The 27,931-nt window shown below is 54.5% G+C and overlaps 1 protein-coding gene across 1 annotated transcript; it reads left to right on the forward strand.

Annotated features, from left to right (window-relative positions):
• The first annotated feature begins 258 nt into the window (after positions 1 to 258).
• On the forward strand, positions 259 to 25,315 carry MIGA2 (mitoguardin 2). Its single transcript, XM_055541360.1, has 16 exons — positions 259 to 443; positions 4,831 to 5,070; positions 5,914 to 6,124; positions 7,301 to 7,413; positions 8,320 to 8,437; positions 8,816 to 8,952; positions 14,780 to 14,897; positions 15,919 to 16,019; positions 16,784 to 16,899; positions 18,052 to 18,124; positions 18,278 to 18,364; positions 20,871 to 20,969; positions 21,197 to 21,331; positions 22,095 to 22,148; positions 23,096 to 23,212; positions 23,482 to 25,315. Exons 2-16 carry the CDS (start codon positions 4,975 to 4,977, stop codon positions 23,686 to 23,688), a joined length of 1,782 nt encoding a protein of 593 aa, XP_055397335.1. The 5' UTR covers positions 259 to 443; positions 4,831 to 4,974; the 3' UTR covers positions 23,689 to 25,315.
• The last annotated feature ends 2,616 nt before the right edge of the window (positions 25,316 to 27,931 follow it).

Genomic DNA, 27,931 nt, shown 5'->3' on the forward strand with positions numbered 1-27,931 from the left:
CGAAGAGCGGGAAGGACTTGTCTGGGTAGGGACCGAGGCGGCAGAGGAACTAAATATAAAGGGCTCAGACCGCCGCCGGTTCTTTCTTTAAAGCCCTTTCGAAACTTGATTGTTCCCCCTTATCCCTTTAAGGGTAGCCCCGCCCCCACTTAGCCACCCGGGTCAATCTAATCCCGATGGCCAATCACAGGATAGAAAAAAAATTACTTCCGCGCCTCAACCACACTTAGGGGGCGGAACAGAGGGAGAGGAGAGGTGGAGGTAATGTTGTCACGTGACCTGCCCAATTGCCCAGAGGCCGGGGCGGTGCAGAGGAGATCGGCGACGTTCATTGGCCAAACGAAGGTTTGCCCAGCGTGAGACCACGCCCCCGGCGGCCCCGAGGTTGGTTGCGCGGGCACCGGGGAAGGAGACGCTGCCCTTCCGCAGCTATGGGGTCTTGGGTGAGTGGCGGCGGTCCGGGCTGAATCCGCGGGGTTGGCGGGCGGCGCGGCAGGGTTCGGGACTGAGGCTTGCAGCGGGCGGGAGCCGTGCCTACGCGGGGAACTGAGTAGGGGTCGCAGGTGTCCCGACTCAGCCAGACTAGAAGGGCCCAGGTTGGGAAAGAGCAGGTGCTCGGGCCGTGAGCGGCGCGAGAGGTGGAACAGAAGGTACTCGGTCCGTGGAAAGATTCCCGGGCCTGGAACACTGCAGAGATTGGAGCAGGGGCGCAGGTCCTGGACCCGAACAAGGCAAGTACTGGGATAGAAGGAGCCGGTGCGCGGACCGGGGGCGGCGGCAGTGGGGCACCTGGACAACCCTAGAGGATATTCCGGGGGTCGGGGCAAGAGAGGAGGGGCCTTGACCAGGGGATGCGGAAGGAATTGTCCGGGATGGACAGATTCTAAGGAAGGGGATATTGCTGACGTCCAGCGTAAGGAGTGCTCAGTGCTGGTCGGATCCTGCCAGGGTGGAATGAACGAAGACTGGGCAGAGGGGTCGCTCAGAGGAGCACTTGGGCCGGGGACATTGCTGGGGTCAAGGCGGAATAAAGGGTGCTCAGGCTAGAGTCATTTACGGGGTGGTTCAGGGCAGGGAAGGAGGTGCCTGAGATTGAAAGCCTGGATATCCACGCTGAGAGGTTGTAAGTGCCGGCATGGGGGTGGAGTGGGAATGAGGAGACTCCAGCCCAAGGTTACAAGGAAGGAGAGGTGACTTGCCCAGGTGGGGAAGGCATTAGGAGTATCCACGTGGTGGAGACATTGCTGTGGGCTTGTCATCACAGAGACGAGGTGGAGGCTTCTCTCCTTCGGCCCTGGGTTGTGCCAGGGGGGTGGATAGATGGAGTATGGTTGGGCTGGATCTGAATCCATCCCTAAAAGAGAAGCTGTCTTGGGACCGGTGTCCTTACCTGACACTCTTCCTCAGACGGGGCAGCAGAGGCTGCTCTTGACTTTCCTGCAGGTAAATGCTAGGCCTTGGGATCCCCCAAAGCTGTGGTCATATCCCAGCTTCGCCATTTTACTCAGTGACCTCGGTCGGGTTGATTATTTTCTGGGGCCACAGTTTCACCATCACTGAGATAAACAGCACAGCTTTGAGGGTTCTGAGTGACTAGACTCAAAACCCTATATGGAGAGACTGTTCCAAGCCTAACCTGTTAAAGTAAGTGCCTGGGAAATAGTAGCTGCTGATCCTCTGATGTTCTTATCTCCCCTCGTTCTGAGGCTTGGGGCAAGTTTGAGGGGTGAGAGAGGTGGCTTGTGATATTAACCTGGGCCCTGACCACTGGAGGTCACGTAGCTCAGTTTGTAGCCTCCTGGCAGGATGTCCCCTACCCTTGACGATGTGAGTTTCCTCAGGCCTGCCTGCCCCCCTTACACACACACACACACACACACCCGGAGCTAACTGATAGGATCATTCATCCTTCCCACTCACTGGGGATAAACTGTTTCTTGTGCTGGTCCAGTGACTTTGGCAGCCATCCCAAGTAGACAGGGTCTGTCTGGCTGTTGTATTCCTTCTGTTTGAAGTCCCAGGAGACCTTGAAGGCACACTTGGCCTTGGTGGTGCTGGGTTGGGGAGTTCTCTGCAGGATCTTGGGGACTGGCTTATATGTGTTCAAGCCACTTATTTGCTGGCCTGGGAATGGGGCCGTGAGTTATCTCAGAAGGCCGCAGGGGAAAGTTGCCCTTCTGGTCTGTGGTTCTTCCAGGACTTCCACTTCCTGCTCCATGTCAGATTTGGCAAAAGGGTTGTGTTGAGCGTGGAGTCTAAAGTCCAAGAGATCTTGACCCACGTCCCAACTCCATCTGGTACCAGCCATCTGGTACCAGTGACTTTGGACTCCTGACTTGGCCTGTCTGAGCCTCAGTTTCCTTGTTGGAAATTGGCAGAGGGTATGGGAAATAGTTGGATGGCATCACCGACTCAATGGACATGAGTTTGAGTAAACTCCAGGAGTTGGTGATGGACAGGGAGGCCTGGCGTGCTGCAGTCCATGTGGTCACAAAGAGTTGGACACGACTGAGTGACTGAACTGAACTGATGGGAAATAGAGCCCGTCTACTTCGCAGATTTATAATGATTCAATGAAATGATTGATGTATGTAAGGAATGCAACAGAATGGGAAAGACTAGAGATCTCTTCAAGCAAATTAGAGATACCAAGGGGACATTTCATGCAAAGATGGGCTCGATAAAGGACAGAAATGGTATGGACCTAACAGAAGCAGAAGATATTAAGAAGAGGTGGCAAGAATACACAGAAGAACTGTACAAAAAAGATCTTCACGACCCAGATAATCACAATGGTGTGATCACTGACCTAGAGCCAGACATCCTGGAATGTGAAGTCAAGTGGGCCTTAGAAAGCATCACTACAAACAAAGCTAGTGGAGGTGATGGAATTCCAGTTGAGCTATTTCAAATCCTGAAAGATGATGCTGTGAAAGTGCTGCACTCAATATGCCAGCAAATTTGGAAAACTCAGCAGTGGCCACAGGACTGGAAAAGTTCAGTTTTCATTCCAATCCCAAAGAAAGGCAATGCCAAAGAATGCTCAAACTACCGCACAATTGCATTCATCTCACATGCTAGGAAAGTAATGCTCAAAATTCTCCAAGCCAGGCTTCAGCAATACATGAACTGTGAACTTCCAGATGTTCAAGCTGGTTTTAGAAAAGGCAGAGGAACCAGAGATCAGATTGCCAACATCTGCTGGATCAAGGAAAAAGCAAGAGAGTTCCAGAAAAACATCGATTTCTGCTTTATTGACTATGCCAAAGCCTTTGACTGTGTGGATCACAATAGACTGTGGAAAATTCTGAAAGAGATGGGAATACCAGACCACCTGACCTGCCTCTTGAGAAATTTGTATGCAGGTCAGGAAGCAACAGTTAGAACTGGCCATGGAACAACAGACTGGTTCCAAATAGGAAAAGGAGTACATCCAGGCTGTATATTATCACCCTGCTTATTTAACTTATATGCAGAGTACATCATGAGAAACGCTGGACTGGAAGAACACAAGCTGGAATCAAGATTGCCGGGAGAAATATCAATCACCTCAGATATGCAGATGACACCACCCTTATGGCAGAAAGTGAAGAGGAACTAAAAAGCCTCCTGATGAAGGTGAAAGTGGAGAGTGAAAAAGTTGGCTTAAAGCTCAACATTCAGAAAATGAAGATCATGGCCTCTGGTCCCATCACTTCATGGGAAATAGATGGGGAAACAGTGGAAACAGTGTCAGACTTTATTTTTCTGGGCTCCAAAATCACTGCAGATGTGACTGCAGCCATGAAATTAAAAGACGCTTACTCCTTGGAAGGAAAGTTATGACCAACCTAGACAGCACATTAAAAAGCAGAGACTAGTCAAGGCTATGGTTTTTCCAGTAGTCATGTATGGATGTGAGAGTTGGACTATAAAGAAAGCTGAGCACCGAAAAATTGATGCTTTTGAACTGTGGTGTTGGAGAAGACTCTTGAGAGTCCCTCGGACTGCAAGGAGATCCAACCAGTCCATTCTGAAGGAGATCAGCCCTGGGATTTCTTTGGAAGGAATGATGCTGAAGCTGAAACTCCAGTACTTTGGCCACCTCATGTGAAGAGTTGACTCATTGGAAAAGACTCTGATGCTGGGAGGGATTGGGGGCAGGAGGAGAAGGGGATGACAGAGGATGAGACGGCTGGATGGCATCACTGACTCGATGGACGTGAGTCTGAGTGAACTCCAGGAGTTGGTGATGGACAGGGAGGCTTGGAGTGCTGCAGTTCATGAGGTCGCGAAGAGTCGGACATGACTGAGCGACTGAACTGAACTGAACTGATGTAAGGAATGCAGCACAAAATACCTACATAATGCATAGTAGCTGTTATTATTTGAGGAAAAACCCTGCTGTTTTCATAATACAGTCCATAGGAAGTACAACATTCTTGGTTTTGTGGGGGGTAGAAAAGATGTAATGATTCTCAGTCAGGGACTTGACCCTTGGAGGCCTAAGATTTCTGTTTAGCCCACTGGCCATGGGTTTAAAAAGTTTGAGACAGTGTGGTTTAAAGCCTCAGGTTTGAGAGCAACCTCTCAATCCTCCAAGTTCTGGGTCTGCACTGGGGCCAGGGTGCCAGACACTGCCTCCTGCTCCCAGGGCTCAAGGTGGGCAGAGGGTCTGTGGGGCGCTTGGGTGTCTTCCTGCTAGCCAATGCAAAAGGCTGGGGCCTGGTTCCAGCCTCACATTCCACATGTGGGCTTTGCTGCCACCTCATTCCCCCCAGAGCACTCTTGTGTGCGTTTCTCTTTCTCACATGGCACACCCTGTGGCTGACTTGGTCATCTGTCTCTCAGCTCTGTGCAGGGACCTTCTGGTCTGTGCGTCCCTGTTCTTTTGGGGCGTGGATGGTACCCGGGACCCAGCCAGCAACCCGTTGAAGACGTTCTCCTTGGAAGCTTTCACCCCCGAGGGCTCTCACCCGGGCCGCTGATCCTGCCATGGCGTTCCGGCGGACCGAGGGCATGTCCATGATACAGGCCCTGGCCATGACGGTGGCTGAGATCCCTGTGTTCCTTTACACGACGTTCGGGCAGGTAAAGATCGGGGCAGTTGTGGTCCCGCCCTTTACCCCACTGGTCCCTGAAACACTGAGCCACTCATCCCAGGGTCCTTCAGCATCCAGAAAGACTGGGCCCTCGTAATTGCTGTCCCAGGCCATCCTCTTTGAGCAGAGTAAGAAGGACTCAGTTAGGAGTCTGGGGTCCCAAGCCCAGTCTCCACCCCAGGTCTCTGTGGACTTTTAATCTCAGTTTCTCTGTCTATACAAGGGGTCGATCAGGCCCTCCCTGCCAGCTTTAAAAGTCTGTGGCTAACCAGGCCTCCTGACACTCCCTAAAGCTCTGCCCTGTGGGGTGCAGCCTCATGAGGGGCTCCCTGTCCAGCAGGCAGAGTGAGGGGTGGGGCAGGGGAGCGTACTGATGGACCACCGACTGAAGTGAATATCATTGTCCTTGAGGAGTTGAGAAGTGGGGTCGGCAGACCTGGGTTCGGTTTCTGCCTCTCTGTCCCCTTAAGCCCGTGTCCTAAGCTGTGTGAGCCTCGGATACCTCACCTGGAAAATGGCGGGCATTCGGACAGGTAACGCAGGTGCAGCCCTGACGTGGCACCTGCAGAGCTGCGGTCACCGGTGCTGGTGGAGTCCTGACCGAAGGTGTTGGGGACACCGTCTCCTTGGCCTTGTGTTTTTCCCTCCCCAGCCCCCCTCATTTACATCTCTGTGATCTGGGTTTCAGAGGCCAGGTCCCCCCCCAGGGGGTGGCTGCCTCTCCAACATGCCTGGTCAGGAAATATCCCCTGGGGGCCTGAAGCGTTCGCTGGGCTCCCCAGGGCAGCTCTCCCAGGGAGATGTAACCGGCGGCCCCCCTCTTCTCCCACAGTCTGCCTTCTCCCAGCTGCGGTTGACACCAGGCCTGCGGAAGGTCCTCTTTGCCACGGCCCTGGGGACTGTGGCCTTGGCCCTGGCCGCCCACCAGCTGAAGAGGCGACGGCGGAAGAAGAAGCAGGTCGGGCCCGAGATGGGAGGCGAGCATCTGGGCACGGTGCCCCTCCCCATCCTCATGGCCAGGAAGGTCCCGTCGGTGAAGAAAGGTAGGTGTGAGGTGATGGGGAAGGGCGAACCTGAAGTCGAGTCTCAGCCGGGCTCCTGTTAGCTGAGATCTTGGACCAGTGACATGCTGTCTCCAAGCCGAGTCCCCTCATCTGTGAAGCATTCTGAGGATTTGCTGGGTCATGTGGCCGGATGCGCGTGTCATTGGAAGCGATGGTTCTCCTTATCTGAGGACCCTCTGGGAGTGTCGGGTCCAGAATGGGCTGGTGGGGCGCATCTCCTCCGTCCAGCGAGGGAAGTCCCCTGTCTCAGAAGCAGGAACGGCCCTGTGGTCCCTGAGCCATATGGTTGTCTCACCATCTCCCGCTTTTTTACTTGGCACGTAGAAAGATTCACCTTTTTTAGCAAACAGTTCTATGAGTTTTGACAAATGCTTATAGTCATACAGTCCAGCCACAGTCAAGAGCTGCTGTTCTACAAACCCCCAGGGCCCTGGGTAGGTAGCCTGTCTCCCCTTCCCCCAGCTCCTGGTCTGTTCTGCGTTTGCTGGTGTGGCTCTAAAAGCCTCTTATGGTCCGGTTAATCTTGTAACCCAGCAACCCAGCATTTGCCACATACAGGTTGCTTTCCAAGGCAAGGAGGCCTCACAGGCTCTCTTGTCTTGGGAGAAACCTGTTTTCAGAAGCAAAACCTCCTTGCAAGACAAAGACTTTTCATCGTGAATTATCTTGGCAAAAATAAAGTTTCATCTTTTCATCTTGCTTGCCTGCTGTCTCTGGTTACACCTTAGTTTCCTTTCCCTGTTTTTCTCACCTAAAAATAAAACAAAAACCCTGTGTATTTTAAAAAGCTGGTGCCTCAAATCTTTTTGGAAGGAGAATTCTAGATGAGTCAATCAACAACACGGGGAAAACTTGAGTCAGGAGGGGGATGGTGGCTGGGCCTCTTTCTCAAGCTTAACCCAGCAAATCCAGGCCCCACTCTGGGCCAGGCCTTGTGCCCAGTGCCCAGGATACGGACGTGAGCAGGAGAGCGGGCCAGGGCCCGGCCCTCTGCTGCTAGGGGCATGCCGTGGGGGTGCTCTGCTGTCTGACACAGAAGGTCAGGACAGACTCCCAGATGACAAGGAAGGGAAGAGGGGTGCGGAGCTGTGAGTGGCCCATGCAAAGAGGCTGGGTGGGAAGCCGGCGTGACCTCTGCCCTCCTGTTCCTCACAGGCTACTCCAGCCGGAGGGTCCAGAGCCCCAGTAGCAAGAGCAACGACACCCTGAGCGGCATCTCCTCCATTGAGCCCAGCAAGCACTCAGGCTCCTCCCACAGCCTGGCCTCGGTGAGGGTACCAGGGTGCCTGTCAACAGCCCTGGAGCTCCTGTCTCTGCCCTCAGGGGGCTTATGGGCTGGTAGGAAGATGGGAGAAGAGATTCCATCCATTTATTCATTTGTTCACTCACTCATCCATCCGTGAAGGCTTTCTGAGATCGTTAGTGACCAGTGTGTGCCGGGCATTGGTGAGGGACAGGTGGACAAGTGTGGAAGAGAGGCGGTGTGATACTTCCCCACGAAAGTTCACTCATTCATTCATCAGACATTGAGCAACACTGGTTTTTTTGCCAGGGACTACCAGGCACTGAGGATATAGAGATAAGTAAGACAAAGAGGAGTTTATTTTCTCTCAGGAAACAGCTTTTGGCTCATTCACTCATCTAGTTATTAATTTCATCCAGCAAGTACTGAGCCCCACCTCTGAGCAGGCCACGGCCCTGGGGACCCAGGTGCCAACAAGAGCTGGCTCTCGTCACAGCCTGGCAGGCAGATGGCTGCTCATGAGGGACAGAGGCATGGGTGAGAGCCCGGTCCTGCTGGCCCATGGGTAACAGGTGCTCCTTGAGTCCTCCCGGTCCCCTTCATGGTGGAGCCCTGGAACGGGGAGCGGTCCTGCTGCTCGGGAGCAGGGCTCGGGGCGGCTTTCAGAGGAGGCGGCAGGTTCCTGGGCTGGGTGTCGGCCTCTGTATTTTTCCTGCTTTGGCCATATCTATGACCTGTCCTCAGGCTCTTGAAGTTGGTGGAAGTGCTGTGCTGCGCACTCGGCCTCTGTGGCGGGGAGTGGTTTCAGGGATAATATGGGAGAGGGTGTGTGGTCAGGCAAGGGGGTTGGTGGGGAGGCTCAGGGGTCCTGCTTGGGGTCTGGGAAGGCCTCACCCTTTATTCTGGAGTTTTTGGTCTGCTTGCTTCTCAGATGGTGGTGGTGAACTCATCCAGCCCCATGGCTGTATGCTCGGGACCGTGGGAGACCAGAGGGATAGAGGAGTCTGTGACCACCGCTGACGGCAACGCTGAGAGCCTCTACATGCAAGGTGCGGGCCAGGGGGCCGGCCTTGGCTCCTCTCAGTCGCCAGGGTAGGGTAATGGGGGAGCGGCCTCCTCCCAGGAGTCTGGGGTCTCCGGGTGCTGACTGCAACCCTCACCCCATCCTAGACCTCCCACTTCTATGGTTTCTGGACCAAAGAGCATCTCCAGGAGCAAGTCTGGTCTGCATGAAGACCCACAAGCGGGACAGCCTAAAAAAAAGGGATCGGGACCAGTCTACGTGGTCCTGCCCTTTCCCATCCTTCAGGGCCCTCCTGCCGCCTGGCTCTTCTGACCCCCACTCTGGAACGACATGATGAGGCGCCCGGCCGCTCTCCCCACTGGGTACCTGACTCCTTTTCCCCATCTCCCCCACCCACGCTCAGGCATGGAGCTGTTCGAGGAGGCCCTGCAGAAATGGGAGCAGGCACTGAGTGTGGGGCAGAGAGGGGACAGCGGCAGCACCCCCACCCCAGGGGACGGCCTCCGGAACCCTGAGACAGCTTCAGAGGCGCTGTCCGAGGTAGGTGGTCCTTCCCTGGGTCTTTTCCACCCCCCAACCTCGGAGACGGCTGGTAGCGTGGCTGGCGGGGCGGCTGCACTCGGGAGGCGTCTGGCAGCCCCGTCTTCTGCCAGCCCCATCTTCTGCCAGCCGGTCACGTCCTCTCGGATGGGAGTTCTCCCCTTGACCAGAGTGTTGATGAGCCAAGTAAGAACACTCAGGTCATGTGCATTAGTGCACCCTGCCACTTGATAGTTACTCGATAAACCACGCCATGATTACAACCTGATCCTGACCGTATAGGAAACATATGCGCTCTTGATGGGCCAGAAGGAACTAGCCGTGTTCATAGGTGAGTGGGTCACACAGCTTTGTCTTATCTTTTCTTCATACATTTTTTGATCACAGTTTGATCAAATTTTCTATCGGGCTTCCCTGGTGGCTCAGTGGTGAAGAACCCGCCTGCCAATACAGGAGACGCAGGTTTGATCCCTGGGTCGGACAGATCCCCTGGAGAAGGAAATGGCAACCCACTCCACTATTCTTGCCTGGAGAATCCCATGGACAGAGGAGCCTGGTGGGCTACAGTCCAGCGGGTCCTAAAAGGGTCAGACATGACTTAGCGGCTAAGCAACAACAACAACAGGTGTTCTCTAAGTGACTATCTCAATATCAGAAAAGAGAAATAAAGTTAAAAAACCTAAAATAAAAAAAGTTTGTGAGGGACTTCCCTGGTGGTCCAGTGGTTAAGCCTCTGCCCTTCATTGCAGGGGGTGTGGGTTTGATCCCTGATCAGGGAACTGTGATCCCATAAGCCCACGCAGTGTGGCCAAAACACATTTTTGTGTGTGAAAAGCACGACAAATACATGTCTTCAGATTAATGTTCACTGAAGAAGCATTGTTTTGTAATAGTTAAAACACATGAAAAAGTGGAAACTAAATGCCCACCAGGAGGAATCTGAAATACTAGCCAGCCTTTATTAAAGGGTAGAAAAAAAGCTCTGTGGGCTGATAGGTTGCTCTGTCCACTGTATTTTATTAAGTGGAAAAAAAACCCCAAGATACAGAATGTGCATAGTGACCCGTGCACACATTTTTTTCTACTGAGATGTAGTTGCTGTGCAATATCACGTAAGTTACAGGTGTGTAAGAGTGATTCGTGACCCGTGTATACATTTATTTCTTTTTAATGTTCTGTGTTTTTAAACTGATGTATAGTTGACTTAAAACATTGTGCTAATTTCTGCTTGTGTGTGTGTTAAATAAAGGCACACATCCACACCTGCGTCTGCCTGTTGGTAGCTGCTGCTGTGTCTCTGCACTTTTACTTCCTTTTGAACAGATGCACAGGAAGACTGTTCACAGAGATCTTCCATGAGGGTCTGCAGGGAAAGGCGGAAAAGACTTTCCTTGGACTTTTCTGTACTTTTCTCTACTATTTTGATTTTCCGTATTTCGAGCACAAGCCTAAGGGCGGGTTTGTACAGGTGTTAGCATGCTGGGTTGTTGCTGTTTTAGTCTTGATACTTTCCTGTATTTATTTTTTTAATTTATTTATGGCATGCGGGATCCTAGTTCCCGTACCAGGGATTGAACCTGCGGCTCCCGCAGGGGACGCTTGGAGTCCTAACCACCTACCTGACCGCCAGGGAAGTCCCTGTACTTTTCTGTATTAAAGAACAAAACAAAACATCAGTGTTTGCCCCCACTGGAGTGAGGTCAAAGTGGAGGCCACCCCTTTGGGGAGGGGTCCAGCCAGGATGTGGGAACAACTTCACGTGTTGAAGAAGAAGGGGGCTTAACCCAGGGAATTGCTTGCATGACTGAGGGACCCTGGGACTTGAGGGGGCTCACACCAGAGGGGGCTGGCTAGCAGGGAGTGGGGTACAGGGATGTGATGTGAGGCATGAAGAGAAGAGAGCTTCTCACCCACCCCCATTCCGCCCTTCAGTTTCTCCTCGCTTCCTCCACCTGTGCCTTCGTGGGATGACAGGCAGTTGGCAGGCCAGCCTGGGGAACAGAGTTTGCAGTACAGGGTGAGAACCTTCCGGGACAGAGGGTACCAAGTTGGAGGTGTGCGTGCCCTCCACCCCAGCTGGGACTTTCGCTCTCCGAGGCCTGTCACACAGGCCTGATGGCTGTAGTTGTGGGCTCTGGATGCCTGGGTCGTGGGTGACAAGGCTTCAGAGCCCGCGGCACGACTGCACCAGGTCCCCTCTGCTCGTGGGTGGACAGAGGGTGCCTGCTGGTGAGTGAGGGCAGGAGAAGGGAGGCAGCTTTGTTTCCAAAATTGTCCTTGTTGTTAATAACTGCTGCTGCTGCTAAGTTGCTTCAGTCGTGTCCGACTCTGTGCGACCCCATAGACGGCAGCCCACCAGCCTCCCCCTTCCCTGGGATTCTCCAGGCAAGAATACTGGAGTGGGTTGCCATTTCCTTCTCCAACGCTTGAAAGCGAAAAGTGAGAGTGAAGTCGCTCAGCTGTGTCTGACTCTTAGCGACCCCATGGACTGCAGCCTACCAGGCTCCTCCGTCCATGGGATTTTCAAGGCAAGAGTACTGGAGTGGGCTGCTAATACCTTCTCCGTGCTAATACTACATCTGAAATTTATAGACCTTTTCTTATTTTTCTCATTGTGAAAGCAATGAAATGTTCTCTAATAGAGTAGTAAAAAAAAACTACAGAAAGAGAAAAAAGAGGATAAAAAGGAGCCCAGTCTCTGACCAGACAGCTCCCAGCTGTGTGCCATGGGCAGAGTCCCTCAGGCTCCCTGAGCACTGGTGCCCTCTGGACCAGCCCCAGGATCCTGGCCCGTAGCCGGTGCCCAACAAATCACCTCTGTCATCAGTGTTATTGACGCCTGTTATCTTTCATCCAGACATAACTACTTGGTATCCTTCCAAGCATTTCACTAGGCTACGATGTTTTTTAAATAACTATTGAAATAGAGTTCACATACCATACAGTTCACTGAATTCGATCGTACAGTGGCTTTCATGTATGTTTCCCCCATTATCTGAAAATAGAGCCTTCCTAGGAAACCTTTCTTAAGCCAAAATGATGTCAAGCAAAGAAGTGATGAGTCCCGTTTAGACACATCTTCCTAAGAGATGTACAGAATTGATTGAGATAAAGCACAGGTGCTTACAGGAACTTCCCTGGTGGTCCAGTGGCTAAGACTCGGCACTCCCAGCGCAGGGGGCCTGGGTTCTATCCCTGGTCAGGGAACTAGATCCCATATGCCGCCACTGAGAGTTAACATGCTGCGACTGAAAGATCCCGTGTGCCACAGCTAAGACCCAGTGTAGCCCAATATTTATATGTATCGGGCTTCCCTGGTAGCTCAGCTGGTAAAGACTCCGCCTGCATTGCAGGAGACCTGGGTTCGATCCCTGGAGAAGGGAAAGGCTACCCACTCTACTATTCTGGCCTGGAGAATTCTATGGACTGTGTAGTCCATGTGGTCGCAAAGAGTTGGACACGAGTGACTTTTACTTTCACTTCATATATATATATATATATATATGTATGTTATTAAAAAGCGTCTTTACAGACACAGTTCAAAGTTACAGTGACTCGATGCTGAGATGCTGTGTGTAGTTCTGAGGGAAGGAGCCTGGCGGCATGTGCTGAGTAAATGCTTGGGTATATACTTCAGACTGGAATTGCTGGGTCACAATATAACTCTGTGTTTAACATCTTGAGGAAATGCCAAGCAGTTTTCCAAAGCAGCTGTGTGTGACTGCGCTCTGTCGTGTCCAGCTCTTTTCAACCCCATGGATTATAACCCGCCAGGCTCCTCTGTCCTTGGGATTTCCCAGGCCAAAAAGCTGGAGTGGGTTGCCATTTCCTTCTCCAGGGGATCTTCCCGACCCTGGGATGGAACCTGCATCTTTTGCGTCTCCTGCCTTGGCAGGCGGCTTCCTTACCACCGTGCCACCTGGGATTCCCAGCGCAGGTGTATCGTGTTACATTCCCAGCAGCAGTGCCTGGGAGTTCCAGTGCCTCCACACCCTCACCAACACTTGTTGTTATCTGACTCTGACCCGGTTTTGATTTGCTTCCCTGATGCTAACGATGTTGAGCTGCTTTTCACGTGCTTATCGGCCTTATGTGTACCTTATTTGAAGCGATGTCTGCTCAGATCCTACGCCTTATTTTGACTTCGGTTGCTTGTCTTTTTATTATTGCATTCTAAGTGTTCTTTTACACTTTCTGGATGCAGATCCCTTGTCAGATGTGTGATTTGTCTATATTTTCTCTCGTTCTTTGGGTTGTTGTTTTTCACTCTCTTTTCTTTTTCTAAACTTGGCGGCGCCTCATCGTTTGCAGGATCTTCGTTCCCTCACGGGTTGGGGGTTGAACCCAGGGCCTGGCAGTGGAAAGCACCAACTCCTAACCACCGGACCCCCAGGAAACCTCCTGTGTTTTCACTTTCTTGATGGTGTCCTCTGAAGCACAGAGGTTTTGAATTTGGATGTAGTCCAGTGTATCTGTTGTGTTCTTTGGTCGTCTGTGTCATATGTGAGAAACCATTCTCTAACCCACGGCGACTTCCCAGAGAGAGATCTATGCCGAAGCTACGAGGCCTTGCTGGCCACGCTGAGTGGAGTTATTGAGCAAGATGGCCAGAGGGTCTGGGGCCCCACGGGCTCTGCCAGGTTCCACCTGGGTGAGCCCGGCCCCGGAACCTCCTTGAGTTTTCCCGGTAAAATGGGGTCATGGTAACCCCTGCCTGAAGGAGGCCCTGAGGCTGACCAGCGAGGTGCCGGTCCACGCCTAGCGCTCAGGGAAAGGCAGTGGTTTCCATGTTACTGCCCCCCTCTGAGTACTTCCGGCTCTTTGTCCCCAGTGGCCTGAGGCCCTAGTTGGCCCCATCCCCTCCCCAGGGTCTGGTTACATGCACTTGCAGATCTGGCAGCCTCTGTGGAAAACAGACTCAGGCCTGCCTGTGTCTGGCCCCTTGGCCCAGAAGCTCCTGGGGTCAAGCAAGCACTTCCTCCCACAACCCAGCCTGGAGGCCAGGGGCAGTGAGGAGGCATAGGCTGTGGTGCCACGGGTGCGAAGCCCCCAGGTGCACGCAGGTCATAGCAGCAGTGGGGTGGAAGCCAGCTTTTTCTGGGCTCCTAGCTGCTCTCTGGTTATAATAGCCAACACTGACTGGCCTTCGCCATGGGCCCATCTTTCGGGGAATACTTATATGCCTTATGCATGTTTTCCCTGACATCCAAAGAAGTAGGTTCTCTTACCTCAGTTGACAGATAGGGAAACCGAGGCTCAAGAGGGAGAGTTATTTACTCAAGGTCACACAGCTCAGAACTGATGGTGTTGGGGTCTGGACCAGGTCTGATCGGGTCTAGAGCGGTGCTGTTCAATCGGAAGCCACGTATCTCATTTAAAATTTCCCAGAGACCACGTTAAAAAGCAAAAGGAAATGAATCAAATGACTTTTATTTTTTTTTTTCAAATGACTTTTAATAATACATTTTCTATAATCTAGTACACCCCAAATATTATCATCTCAACCTGTAATTAAGATGAAAAATCACAGAGGTATTTAACATTCTTGTATTCTTGGGGGATTTTTTTGGGAGCGGATACGAAGTGTTTGAAATCGGTGTGCATTTACATTTATCACCCATGTCAGTGGACTGGCCATGTTTGGCCAGTGGCTCCTGCATAGGGCTGCTCAGTCCAGACCTGCACTCGCTGCCGGGCCTCAGAAATGCCCCCCTGCCCACCTCCACTGCTTTCCCTAGGGGCTGGGGCCCCATCGTGGTGAAAGAAGGGGCCGTTGGTGTGGGGGAGCTTCGAGGGCCCGGGTTGACCTTTCTTGCTTTACCTGCAGCCGGAGTCCCAGCGGAAGGAGTTTGCGGAGAAGCTGGAGTTGCTGCTGCACCGGGCCTACCACCTGCAGGAGGAGTTCGGGTCCACCTTCCCGGCCGACAGCATGCTGCTGGACCTGGGTGAGCAGGGGTCGGGTGCAGGGTCCCTGGGGCCCAGGACCTCATCCCATCAGGGGCCCACTGCAGGGATGGGGAGACCAAGGCCACACAGGCGGGAACAGTCCTGGGACGAGGCCCTGGGAGTCTCTGGCCGGTGTGCTTTGCCCCCATCCCCTTGGGAACAGGCTTTGGCACTGCTGTGTCCACATCTCCCCCCGCCCACCCCAGCGGCCGTTCCGGGCCTTGGTTCAAGCCCTCTCCTGGGCTGCTGGGTGGGTGGAGGGGTGGCTCCCATGAGATAAGCCCATAGCAGGTCACACGGTGGAGAGCACACGTGCCCGCACCATTGAGGTCAGGAGGTGTGACATCACTGAGAGGGAGTGAAGTTACTCAGCCGGGCAGCCATAGCATTCTAGTGCCTGCTGCGTGCCAGAGCCTGTATGGTGACTGTGCCCCGCCGTGGCCCTGCCCTGGGTGCCGTCAGCCTCCAGGGGGCTTACAGGACTCCTGAGTGTCGGGGTATCCAGCTCTACCAGGGGCGACACAGGCCCAGCAAGGGCTGGCTAGGGTGACACGTTCACCGTTGCCCGTCCCCATCAGAGCAGCAGTCTTGCTTCCCCTGGCCTCCTCTAATGGCAGAAAAGGCTGGTAGGGCCTCAAGGCTGAAGCCTCTGCTTATTTGTTCAACAGATCGTTCATAAGCCCCCATGAGGGTCCAGACCCCCTTGCCCTCGAGCAGGTGGGAATGGCAGTGCGGAATGAGCGGCCCTTTGGTATCAGAGGCTAAGTGTCAGCTTGGCAGGGGAGGTGACTTGTTCGGGGCCACGTAGCACAGCCTGCGCTCAGAGCTCAGGACCCACAGGCCTCAGGGTCTGGCAGTGTGGCTGCGGCAGGGCCCCTGGCATACTGAGAAAACTGGAAGCTTGGCGACCAGCAACATCGTCTTCCTGGGATCGGGTGTTGGGAGGCTTGGTGTCCATGTACATCCCGGCCTGGGGAGCTCAGGATCTCAGCTCAGTCCCCCTCTTCCTGCCCTGCCCAGAGCGGACCCTCATGCTGCCCCTGACGGAGGGCTCGCTGCGTCTGCGGGCGGACGATGAGGACAGCCTGACCTCGGAAGATTCCTTCTTCTCCGCCACCGAGGTGATGCAGGCGGGGGGATGGCTTCGGGGAGGGGGTGAAGGCCGGGGGGCCCCTGTCGGCTCTGCTGGGGGCCAGTGATGGGTTGTGGGAAAGTGAAGGCATTTCCTCTGGTGGGAGCAGAATCTGGCAGTCACCAAGTATTCCCCCCCGGGGACTCTTCAGCTGGGACAGGGAAGCCTGGGAAAGCAGGAGCTGTAGGTCCCGTGAGTGAGGGCAGGGGTCCCTGACCCCAGTGGCTGCAGCCACACCGGCCTCTCCCTTCTCCAGGCCTCGTGCTCGTGGCTTGGCGTTAGTTTCCTGCCATGGCCACGTGTACCAGGTGGCTGTCCTTCCCTGGGATGGGAGGATATGGGCCTGTGTCCAAGAGATGGTCCCTATGGGAAAGGTCCCCATGGGAAAGGAGGAGAAGGGGATGACAGAGGATGAGATGGGTGGATGGCATCACCGACTTGATGGACATGAGTCTGAGTGAACTCCGGGAGTTGGTGATGGACAGGGAGGCCTGGTGTGCTGCAGTCCATGGGGTTGCAGAAAGCTGGACATGACTGCGCGGCTGCACTGAGCTGGTGGGAAAGGCACCTGGTGGTGGGGACGCTGAGCAGGAGGGGACTGCGATCCAGCCTCTGCCCTTGGCCGGGGTTCCTGCTGACATCCCCTCAGAGAGCTTGGACCCTAGGGCGTCCCCTGCCGGAAGTTCCCCAGGCAGGCACCCTCCCCCACACTCATGTGGCTGACACAGGCTTCCACGTGCCCCGCCCCCCCAGCTCTTTGAGTCCCTGCAGGTCGGAGATTACCCAATCCCACTCTCCAGGCCCGCTGCCGCCTACGAGGAGGCCCTGCAGCTGGTAAAGGAGGGCAAAGTCCCCTGCAGGACCCTCAGGTGAGCACAGGAGGAAGGAGGCAGGTGGGGGGTGGGCGGGGGACACTGTTCTCCTAGAAGAGGCTGGGGAATCCAGCAGTGAGTGCTTGGTGAGAGCCCAGCTGAGCCAGGCTAAGGGCTGGCCAGGGCTCCTGCCCAGTCTTGGAAGGCCCTTGGATGGCCCTGGTACAAGACAGGCAGGTGTGGAGTTAGCGATCACAATAACTAATTAATACAAGTAATTAAAATAAGTCATTCATACTAGTTCCAAGTTCTCAGATGTGTCCAGTCACGGAAGCATGGTGGGCACTGCCCCGTGTGTCCCACATGGAAGCCCTGTGTTCTCCGTGGCTCGCGGGAGCTTTTGTTGTGAAGCACGGGCTTCAGTAGTTGTGGCACGCAGGCTTAGTTGTCCTGCAGCACGTGGGCTCTTAGTTCCCCGACCAGGGATCGAACCTGCATCTCCTGCACTAGAAGGCAGATTATTAACCACTGGACCACCAGGGAAGTGCCCTCTAAGCCCTGTGTTCTGATAGACTCCCTTAAGGAGCGGTCCAGAAGCCAGGCTTGGAGGACAGACAGACCTGGGCTCTCTCCAGCTTTGCTACTTCATAGCATGTGGCCCTGGACAAGTCTCCTGACGCTCTTAGCCTCAGTCTCCTCTGTGGTCTATCTGAAGGCTCTCATCCGTCTTAAGCTCATTGTTCTGTGTGATGGTCATGACTCCTAGATTTACATGTCTGTGTTTAAAGCTCACTGAAAGTGGCCAGAAGACCTGAGTTGAAGGCCTGAGGATTCGGATAAAGGGCTCAGACCAGGATGCCTCTGGCTGCCCAGAAAGCCCTGCCCTGGCCTTGGGGGAGATTGGGCCATGTTGGTCCTTTGCTCGAGAGGGTCCTTTGCTGGTTGGAGCCTAAAGGAGGCCGAGGTCAGCCTGACCCCCAGTGACCACACCGTCCAGCGGCACCGAGTGCCGTTGAGGAAGCCCATCCTCAGAGAGCATCCTACCAGCCGCTTCCTCTGGTTCTGGGGAAACTGAGGCCCAGAGGGGACCTGCCCCCTGCCCGAGGTCACACTGCCAGGCCGAGGCAAGGCCACCCGGGGCTCCACCCTGACCCCACGAGGGTGTCGCTGGCGGGGTCCCAGGTGGTGCGACTCTGTGCTTCCCCTCAGGACAGAACTGCTGGGCTGCTACAGCGACCAGGACTTTCTAGCCAAGCTGCATTGTGTGCGGCAGGCCTTCGAGGTGGGTGTGGTCCGCGGGAGCCTGGGGAGGCTGGGGCTGGGGTCAGGCTCCTCTGAGCAGGTGGACCATCTGCCCAGCCCATGGTACTGCTCTCTCTGTGGCTCTGGGGGACTGCCAGCCGGGCAGCTCACCCCCTTCCTCCTCACTCCTTAGGGCCTCCTGGAAGACAAGAGTCACCAGCTTTTCTTCGGGGAGGTCGGCCGGCAGATGGTGACAGGCCTGATGACCAAGGCTGAGAAGGTAGTTGGGGGACAGGGCTCTCTTTTCAGCTTTTATTCCCCCGTCCCTTATTTTATCTTTCTAAGTTTTATTTGCTGCTGCTGTTGCTAAGTCGCTTAAGTCGTGTCCAGCTCTGTGCGACCCCATAGACGGCAGCACACCAGGCTCCCCCGTCCCTGGGATTCTCCAGGCAAGAACACTGGAGTGGGTTGCCATTTCCTTCTCCAATGCATGAAAGTGAAAAGTGAAAGGAAGTCGCTCAGTTGTGTCCGACTCTTAGCCACCCCATGGACTGCAGCCCACCAGGCTCCTCCATCCATGGGATTTTCCAGGCAAGAGTATTAGAGTGGGGTGCCATTGCCTTCTTCTTCTAAACTTTTATTTAGTCCTGTTCAAAAAAAAAAAAAAGAACTCAATCTAAAATCAAGCTGATAAGCTCTGACTTCATCCTGCAAGCCATGGGAGAGCAGGGAAAGTTTTTTTTTTCCCCATGCTAATTTTGAAAAATATGGGTATTGCTTTTTTTTTTTTTCAAATGTATTTATTTGATGGCACTGAGTCTTGGTAGTGGCACGTGGGATCCTCAGTTCCCTGACCAGGAATAGAACCTGCACCTCCTGCATTGGAAGCGCAGAGTCTTAGCCACTGGACCACCAGGGAAGTCCCACTTGGCTTAATTTTGATTAAGAAATCTTGCCGAGCTCCTGAGCGCCAGGGCCTGTGCCCAGCTCTGAACTGAGAGGTAACTGACAGCCCTGCCACGTTTTTCCAGGCAGCAGAGATGGGCTGGCCTTCATTTGGGAAGACACTGGCCCTGTGCACACCCAGGCTCTGAAATTGTGGAATCAGCCTGCCTCCTTACTGTGCCTGTCGCCACGCGTGCAGCCTCTCCAAGCCTGAGTCCCCTTGTGTCTAAATGGGCATGTCTTGGGGACGTCACTGGCTGAGGTCAGTGACCATAGAAAGTGTCAGCGAGGGCCCTCATCTTCATCTTCGTGGTTAACTTTTATATGCAAGGAAACAGGATTGGGAAAGTGAAGCCACAGCCTGTATACTTTCTAGCAGATCTTCTTTAAAACGTAATGGAAATTGGGCTTCACTGGTGGTCTAGTGGTTAAGAATCTGCCTGCCAGTGCTGGGGACACAGGTTCGATACCTGGTCTGGGAAGATCCCCCCATGCTGTGGAGCAGCTAGGCCTATGAGCCATATACGTACTGAGCCAGCACTCTAGAACTTGCGAGCCACAACTCCTGAAGCCCACGTGCCTGGAGCCCACCACTTGCTACAACTAGAGAAAGCCCGTGTGCAGCAACAAAGGCCCAGCACAGCCAAAAATAAATACATCTTAAAAAATAAAAAACAACTTCACAAAAGTAGTTTAAAAAAAGATGATAAAAATGGGAGTTTCCCGGTTGCCTATGCTATGCTACGTCACTTCAGTCGTGTCCGACTCTGTGTGACCCCATAGATGGCGGCCCACCAGGCTCCCCCATCCCTGGGATTCTCCAGGCAAGAACACTGGAGTGGGTTGCCATTTCCTTCTGTGGTTAGAATTCCAGCCTTTCTTTCACTGATGTGGCCTGGGTTCAGTCCCCGGTCAGGGAATTAAGATCCCACAAGTCTTGAGGCATGGCAAAAAAAAAAAGTGTAAAAACGATTCACACTCATTGAAGACAAAACTAAGATGATGCAAAAAGAAGGGAAAAAATTGTCTCCAGCCCCACCCTGTTCACATTTTGGTGAACATCCCTCCAATGACCCCTCTGCCTGCGGTTCTTAAAAGTGCCGTCACCCTGCCTGTGCTGGTGTGTGTCAGCTTGTCCTGCCTAGCTCTTGGGCACATCCCTGATCTGAAGCCTCAGGATTCATATCTGTAAAGTGAGCACAATGTTGGCCAGTCTCTCACAGGGCTGTGTGAATTAAATTAGTTGATCCGTAGTAGGTCAGCCCTGGCACATGCTCACTTTCTAAGTCCGTAAATGACATCCGTGTCCGCAAACTGCGTCGTCAGCCCCCGCTAGGCCTCCCAGTCCCAGATAGTGAAGACTTCCTCCTGGGTGCTGACCATCTGTGCGCCTGGCAGCAGCCGGAGTCCTATACACTATTTACTGCCTGGTGGCGTCACATGAACCAGCTCACCGACTCCCCGAGAAAAGCTGCAGCTTCTCCGTTTCACAGGGAGGCCGATGGTCATGGAGACTGGCCCCTTTGGCGGCGGGCCCGACCTCACACCCTCACGCATCCTCTCTAAAGTGAGCTCCTTCCATAGCCGGTGCGCACCTTCTGAAAAGTGGTCGGTTCCCGGTAACGAGCTGGTGTGAGATGCTGCTGGGCGGCCTGGCGTTGCCTCTCTCCCAGACACAGCCTGGGCCCTGCAGAGCCTCACTCTCTCTCTGACGGCTGCTCAGGCATTGGCCTTGGTCTGGCCTTGGAGTGTCCCCCATCCACAGGCCAACCCACCCCTGTGGATCAAGTCCAACAGGGTCTTGGGGCCACGGCCAAAATAGGCTCTGCTTCTCCCCGTAGAGCCCCAAAGGCTTCCTGGAGAGCTACGAGGAGATGCTGAGCTATGCTCTGCGGCCGGAGACCTGGGCCACCACGCGGCTGGAGCTGGAGGGCCGAGGGGTGAGTCGCTGTTGTGCTGAGCCTTGGTGTCCTGGGGTCGCCCCACCTGAGCTCCTTGAGCGGGGTGGAGGTGCCCCCTGGAGCTCAGCCTTGATTCCGAGGCGCTGAGGTGGCTCCACTGCTGCTGGAAGCCCCCGTTCCCGCCCTGCCCCAGGCCTGGGCTGCCAGGAGGGTGGCCCCTGCACACCGCACCCGCTCCAGCCTCAGAGCACCGCCTGGCCCCGCAGGTGGTATGCATGAGCTTCTTCGACATCGTGCTGGATTTTATCCTCATGGACGCCTTCGAGGACCTGGAGAACCCCCCGTCCTCGGTGCTCGCCGTCCTGAGGAACCGCTGGCTGTCAGACAGCTTCAAGGAGACGGTGGGTGGCCACCCCCCACCCCCAGGCATGCGCACACATGACCCCATGTGTGTTGCCTGGACCCCACGCCCCTCCATCCCTGGTGTTGGGCCCCTGGGCTGGCTCCCTACTCATCACAGAGCAGTCACCCCCGCCCCGGGGCAGGCCGCTGGGCACCCCAGAGCCCGCCCTGGAGAACTTTCTAGGGGAGCCCCCCTTGCTCTCATTTCACCCTCGTAGAGCGGCTGGGCCTGCATTTTCCTCCTGCCTTGTAGTTTCGCTCTGACAATTCTACTCATTCTCGGCTGCCATTAATTCTATTCCATTCGAATGCATTCAGTCAAGTTAAAATATCCAAAAAATAAAAGAGGAACAGCAAGAAAGCCTTGAGCACAGGGCCCCTGGCAGGCAAGATGTGCCAGGTGGCATGGGGTGATCTGGAGAGGGGTGGGGCTGGGCATTGATAGGCAGTAACCGTGGATCGCCACAATGACTGAGCGAGGCAGGGATACTCGGTCAGGGCCATCTTACAGAGGAATCTGAGGCCCAGAAGATTGCTGGCTTTTCACCCTGTAAGGGTTGGAGTCAAGATTCAGCTTTAGGTGCACCTGACTCCTAATTGAGGGCAGGGAAAAGGCAGACCTCAGACAGCTGTCCCCATCTCCCTGCTTAGGGTGGGTGAGCTAGGACAAAGGCTTGGTCCCAGCTGGGGGTGAGTAGCAGCTGCAGGCCTGGCCTGTTGGTCTGACCCCACCCCCCGGGGGGGGTGCCCTCTTTAATTTAGGCCCTGGCCACTGCCTGCTGGTCGGTCCTGAAAGCCAAGAGGAGGCTGCTGATGGTGAGTGAGCAGATGGTGAGGGGCCTCTTGAGAGCAGCTACGCGGGGGCTGGTGGGCCTTGGGTGTGGAGCATGGCTCAGGTGACCCTCCCTTTGGTGTGTGCTAGACCCCGGTCTGGGGGTGGGACAGGGTAGGGTGGGCTGCAGCTTTTGGCCTTTGTCACAGCACGGGTCACCCGTCCTGCCATGACCTCCCCCTTGACCGGAAGGGCCTCAAAGGCCCACAGAGATCTGCTTCGTCTTCCCACCCAGGGCCCAGCACAGAGCAGGCGGTCGGGAGGTGATGAAGGGGATTCAGAAGCGAGGAGAGGGCCTCTTTGGAGGGAGGCAGGGCCCGCAAGGTGCTGCTGGCGTCCGGGTCGGGGCAGGGCACCCTGAAGCAGGCCGAGCCCCCCTCCCACCCCAAGGGCCGCGTTATCTGCGCTCCCAGGCGGCGACCAGCTGCCTATCTGGGCTGCCGCCCGCTGTTCCCCCCCGCCAGCCCAGCTCTGCCGCCCAGCTGATACCAGCTGCCACCGCCATGTGCCCTGGGCATTTCCTGCGCTGAGCCTACCCTGGGCCCCTCCTCCAGCAGCCCTCCCCACCACCCTGAGGTGGCCCCTATGCTGCGGAGGCGAAAACCAGGGCTCTGAAAGCCCCGGTCTTGGGAGCACTTCCCTGGCAGTCCAGTGATTAGGACTCGATGCTTTCACTGCTGGGTCTGGGTTCCATCCTTGGTTAGGGAACTAAGATCCTGCAAGCTGTATAGTGCCGCTAAACTAAAAAAAAAATTTTTTTTTTAATTACAAAAGAAAGCCCCAGTCACTCACCCATCACCCAGCAAGGACATGAATGAGCCGGACATGCCTCTGAAGCCCCAGCTCTTAATATGACCCCAGGGCCTGGCTGCCTCTCCCTGCCTGGGTCCCAGCCCTCAGCCTTGCTGCCCCCCGCCTGCCCCCCCAACAGGTGCCTGATGGCTTCATCTCCCATTTCTACTCCGTATCGGAGCACGTTAGCCCTGTCCTAGCCTTTGGCTTCCTTGGACCCAAGCCTCAGCTCTCTGAAGTCTGTGCTTTCTTTAAGGTAAACAGGGAGCTTGGCCTCTGCAGCTGCCTGCCTGGCCCTGCGTCTGGAGAAGGGTCTGGGTGGGGTGCCTGCCCCTTCCACTGGGGACCTGGCCCCGGGTGGGTCCACAGGAAGCCCCAGGAGGGCAGGAATGGGGGGCAGAAGGGGCTGAGTTGGGGTCCCCCCGGGGCGGGGGGTCAGGGGAGCGGCTTTGGGTGGCCTGGAGAACCTCAGCTTGGTGGGGGGCGGGGGCCCTGGCGCAGCCTGATGCCAGCCGTGTCCCCCAGCACCAGATCGTGCAGTACCTGACCGACATGTTCGACCTGGACAACGTGCGCTACACGTCTGTGCCGGCGCTGGCTGAGGACATCCTCCAGCTGTCCCGGCGCCGCAGCGAGATCCTGCTCGGCTACCTGGGGGTGCCGGCGGCCAGCAGCATCGGCCTCAACGGCGTGCTGCCCCGGGAGAACGGGCCCCCGGAGGCGCTGCAGTAGTGCCTGCTGTGGGCCCAGGATGGTGGCTGCCTGGGCTGCCTTCACGTGAGGGACGCCAGAGAGAGGCCTTTGGGTTGGCGTGGGAGGCCCGGGTGTCTGGCCATCAGCAGTAGCATAGCCCAGGCCGTGGTGGCCAAGGGCACTTACTTGCCCCTGACCTTGCCTCCATCATCTGGGAATCCCCAGGGCCCAGAGGTGGAGGGCAGACTTCCTTGGAGATGGAGGGAGCCCCGAGGGGTCCACCTGACCCGCCCTCGGTTGTGCCTGGGGAAGCAGAGGCTGGACTGGTGGCCAGTGGGGCCAGAGAGGAAGAATCAGGCAGAGATGGGATGCCCGGGGTGTGGGTCCCCAACACCTCCCGCCTCCCAGGGGGGCTCGGAGGGTGGAGATGGAAGAGAGGGTGGCGGGGCTCTGTGGTGAAGGAGCCCGGGCCAGCCAGTGTCAGGTCCAGGCATGGGCCTGGCCAATGCTCACGGCCTGCCGCCACCCGAAAGAACAGCTCCAGGGGTGAAGGCTGCGGCTGGGGGCACCTTGGTGGGCAGCAGGCCTGGGCCATCCCAAGGTGGGCCCGCTTGGACTCACATGTGGACGGGGATCGGGCCCTTGAGAAACCCAAGCACTCGAGCAGGACGCTGTCCTCTGCCCTTCCCTGGCCCTCCCGAAGACTGTTGTTTCTCCTCCCACCTCTGCCACCACCAAAGACGGAGGAGGTGGGGCTGGTCGCCCCCCGCCCTGCCCTCTGTGAGCCCGGGACTCTCTGGCTGGTGCTAGGTGCTGGGCTGGAGGCTCTGACCAGGGTCATTTCGGTCCCCGAGAGTGAGGAGCTGAGGAGCCGTGGGGCAGGGGATGGTCAGAGGATGCAGGCGGCTGGACCAGCATCAGGACAGGAAACTCACGTGGCCCTCAGCCTTCAACTTGACGCACAAACCGAGGAGCAGTGCAAAGCCTGCTGCCAAAGGCTGTGGGCATCAGTCCCCGTGTTGCCGGGTTTCTGTCTGCCCACAGACTTGTTCCCCTTGCGCTGTTTCCACCTGAGGAAACAGGTGTTTCATTTATTGCCTTAACACTTTATTTTGAGGTCCGCCCCTTTCCAGGCAGGGTTGGAGGGTGGGGGGGATGCCTCCAAGAGACACAGACTCCTGTTTTTCCACACTCTGGAGTTGGGACTGGCTCCTCAGTCCCGGGGGCGCCCTACCTTGAATGGCAAAGGGGTCCCCGGGGTGGGGTGGGAGGCAGGGCGGGAGAGGACCCATCTTCTGTGAGCCTACTCCCGCCCCCCAGACTGCAGGGACCACTGTGCACTAACGATGCTGCTGGCTCCAAACCCACGTGTCTGAGGCCTTAGCTGCCTCCCTCTGGGTGGGACGGACGGCGAGGCCCCTCCATGCTAACATTCCGCTCATTTGCACTTCCCCCGCCCGCGCTGTGAATGTGTTGGGTCTAGGCCCTGGCTGCTCTGATTTGCTCCCCGGTCACCCAGAAGTGGCATTTTCACCTTGTCTGTGTTTACATGTCCACGCACTGCCTCTGGCACTTGATTTGTCGCAGCTTCCCACTTTTGTACGGTAGGGCCTGTGCACATCGACTCGAGTCAAATAAATGATTTAAATGATTTCCTTCCAGCGTCGCCGTGCACGTGTGGCCATTGCTTCCTGGGGGGGCTGCTCTTTTGGATGTGGGTGCGGGGAGGCTCCAGGAGGGCAGAGGAGGCCTGGCAAGGCCATTTGGCCCTCGGCAGGGAGGGGCCAGTGCACTACCACGGATGTGGGTGGGCAGCCTGGGTGGGAGGCCCGCTCTGGCAGCATCTAGGTAAGACCACTGGGCTCTGAGCCTCGGAGGCCCCGTCTCTAAGTTACGGCCATTGGACCCGGCAGGGACTGCAGACCCAGTCCCTCGGTAAATCTGAAGTTCTCATGGGTAGCCAGACAATCGCATGGATTATTTTAAAAGTACAGTAGTCCCCTCTTGTGGGCAGGGGACACATTCTAAGACCGGGGTGGATGTCTGAAACCATGGATAGTACTGAATCCCATACATACTGTTTCTTCCTATATACGTACCTATATTATATGTTATGTCATTAACTCAGTCACTCAGTCGTGTCCAACTCTTTGCGACTCCATGGACCGTAGCCTACCATGCTCCTCTATGGAATTTTTCCAGGCAAGAATACGTGGGTGGGTTGCCATGCCCTCCTCCAGGGGAATCTTCCCAACCCGGGGATTGAACTCACATCTCTTGCGTCTCCTGGATTGGGAGGCAGATTCTTGACCACTGTACCACCTCGGAAGCCCATATATGCCCATATGTGGTAAAGTTTATGTAAATTAAGCATAGTAAGAGATGAACAGTAATAAAATGGAAGGAACAATTAAAATAGTACACTAAAAAAATGTGCATATGGTCTGTCTCTCAAAATACACAAATTGAATGAGATGGCTCAACTAATCACTTACCACATACTCGTAAGTTTTGCAGCTTGAGATGCAACAGAAAACGCAAATTTTTTCCTTTTTTCATAATTTCATGGATAAAAGATTTGTCCTCGTAGATCTCAGCAACCTCAGTAAACGGGAATTTTTCCTTTCCTTCTTAAGTTGGGCGCTTGCACGTTTTCACTTCCAGGAAGCACTTGTCAGCTTCTCTTTGGCTATTCCGACGGCCAGCACCACTACGTTTGTGCTTGTGGGTTAGTCGCTCAGTCGTGTCCAACCCTTTGCGACCCACAGACTGTAGCCTGGGAGGCTCCTCGGTCCATGGGCTTTTCCAGGCAAGAATACTAGAGTGGGTGGCCATTTCCCCCTCCAACTTGTGTGCTGGGGACCACTATTTAGTAACACAGGGTGACTCAAACACGAGCACTGGGATGTTGTGACAGTCATTCTGATAACGCAGAAGGCTGTTCAGTGACTAAAACTCACTGTTCAGTGACTAAATTCTGATAATGCAGAAGGCGGTTAAGTGACCAAAAGGCAGGTAGGGTAGACCGCATGGGTGCGCCGGACGCAAGGATGATTCACACCCAGGTGGCAACGGAGCAGGATGGCTCGAGATAGCACGAGATTTTATCACGCTGCACGGAACAGTGTGCATTTTAAAACTTACGAATTATTTATTTCTGGAATTTTCCATGTAATATTTTCAGACTGTGGTTGACTGAGGGTAAGTGCAGTCTTGGAAAGCAAAACTGGATAAGCTGGGACCACTGTACTTGAAAGCTTTTCTGTATTTTTTGAAAATTTTAAGTGTACAGAAATTAAAAAACATATAAAGCACACCCATAAAATCCACACTTCGAGTCAGTAATTAACATCTTGCCAGAGTTGTTTCGTACATATACTCCTTTTAGAAAATATTTTGGAGTAAGTTTTAGGCTTGTGCTTCCTCCCTAAACTACTTGAAAAGATTTATCTTTAAGGTAGTTCTCTGGCATAATCACAATACAAACATCACACCTTAAAAATGAGCACTAGCTCTCTAATACCTGTTGGGATTCTGAAAAGCTTTTCCTGATTAACTGGAGACAGACCCCAGTTCAACCTAAAAAGAGGGTAAGTATTTGATTCTTCCCCTCTACTGATTTCATACTTAAGCAGATATAATTATTAATACCCTCAATGCTGGCAAATAAGTGTTTAAACAGCTTTATTAAGGTATGATTTGTATACCATAGAATGCACTGGCTTTAAATGGTTGTTTTTAGTAACTTTAGTAACTTTACAGAGGTGTCAAACTGTTACCAAAATGTTCAGTCACTTGGTCGTGTCCAACTCTTTGCGACCCATGAACTGCAGCATGGCAGGCTTCCCTGTCCTTCACTATCTCCTGGAGTTTGCTCAAACTCATGTCCATTGAGTCAGTGATGCTGTCCAACCATCTCATCTTTTGTCGTCCCCTTCTCCTCCTGCCCTCAATCTTTCCCAGGGTCTTTTCCAATGAGTAAACTCTTCTCATCAGGTGGCCAAAGTATTGGAGCTTCACCTTCAGCATCAGTCTTTCTAATGAATATTCAGGGTTCATTTCCTTTAGGATTGACTGGTTGGATCTGCTTGCAGTCCGAGGGACTCTCAAGAGTCTTCTCCAACACCGCAGTTCAAAAGCATCAATTCTTCGGCACTCAGCCTTCTTTATGGTCCAACTCTTTCATCTATGTATGACTACTGGAAAAACCATAGCTTTGACTATATGGACCTTCGTTGGAAAAATGATGCCTCTGCTTTTTAATGTGCTGTCTAGGTTTGTC

Source organism: Bubalus kerabau, chromosome 11 (assembly GCF_029407905.1).
Source record: "Bubalus kerabau isolate K-KA32 ecotype Philippines breed swamp buffalo chromosome 11, PCC_UOA_SB_1v2, whole genome shotgun sequence".
Taxonomy (NCBI): Eukaryota; Metazoa; Chordata; class Mammalia; order Artiodactyla; family Bovidae; genus Bubalus; species Bubalus kerabau.

Coding starts and splice junctions, on each gene's coding strand:
- MIGA2 (XM_055541360.1), top strand. CDS start 4,975: ATGGCGTTCCGGCGGACCGAGGGCATGTCCATGATACAGGCCCTGGCC. Junction 5,071..5,913: donor TTTACACGACGTTCGGGCAG/GTAAAGATCGGG, acceptor CTTCTCCCACAG/TCTGCCTTCTCCCAGCTGCG. Junction 8,438..8,815: donor TGAGAGCCTCTACATGCAAG/GTGCGGGCCAGG, acceptor ACCCACGCTCAG/GCATGGAGCTGTTCGAGGAG.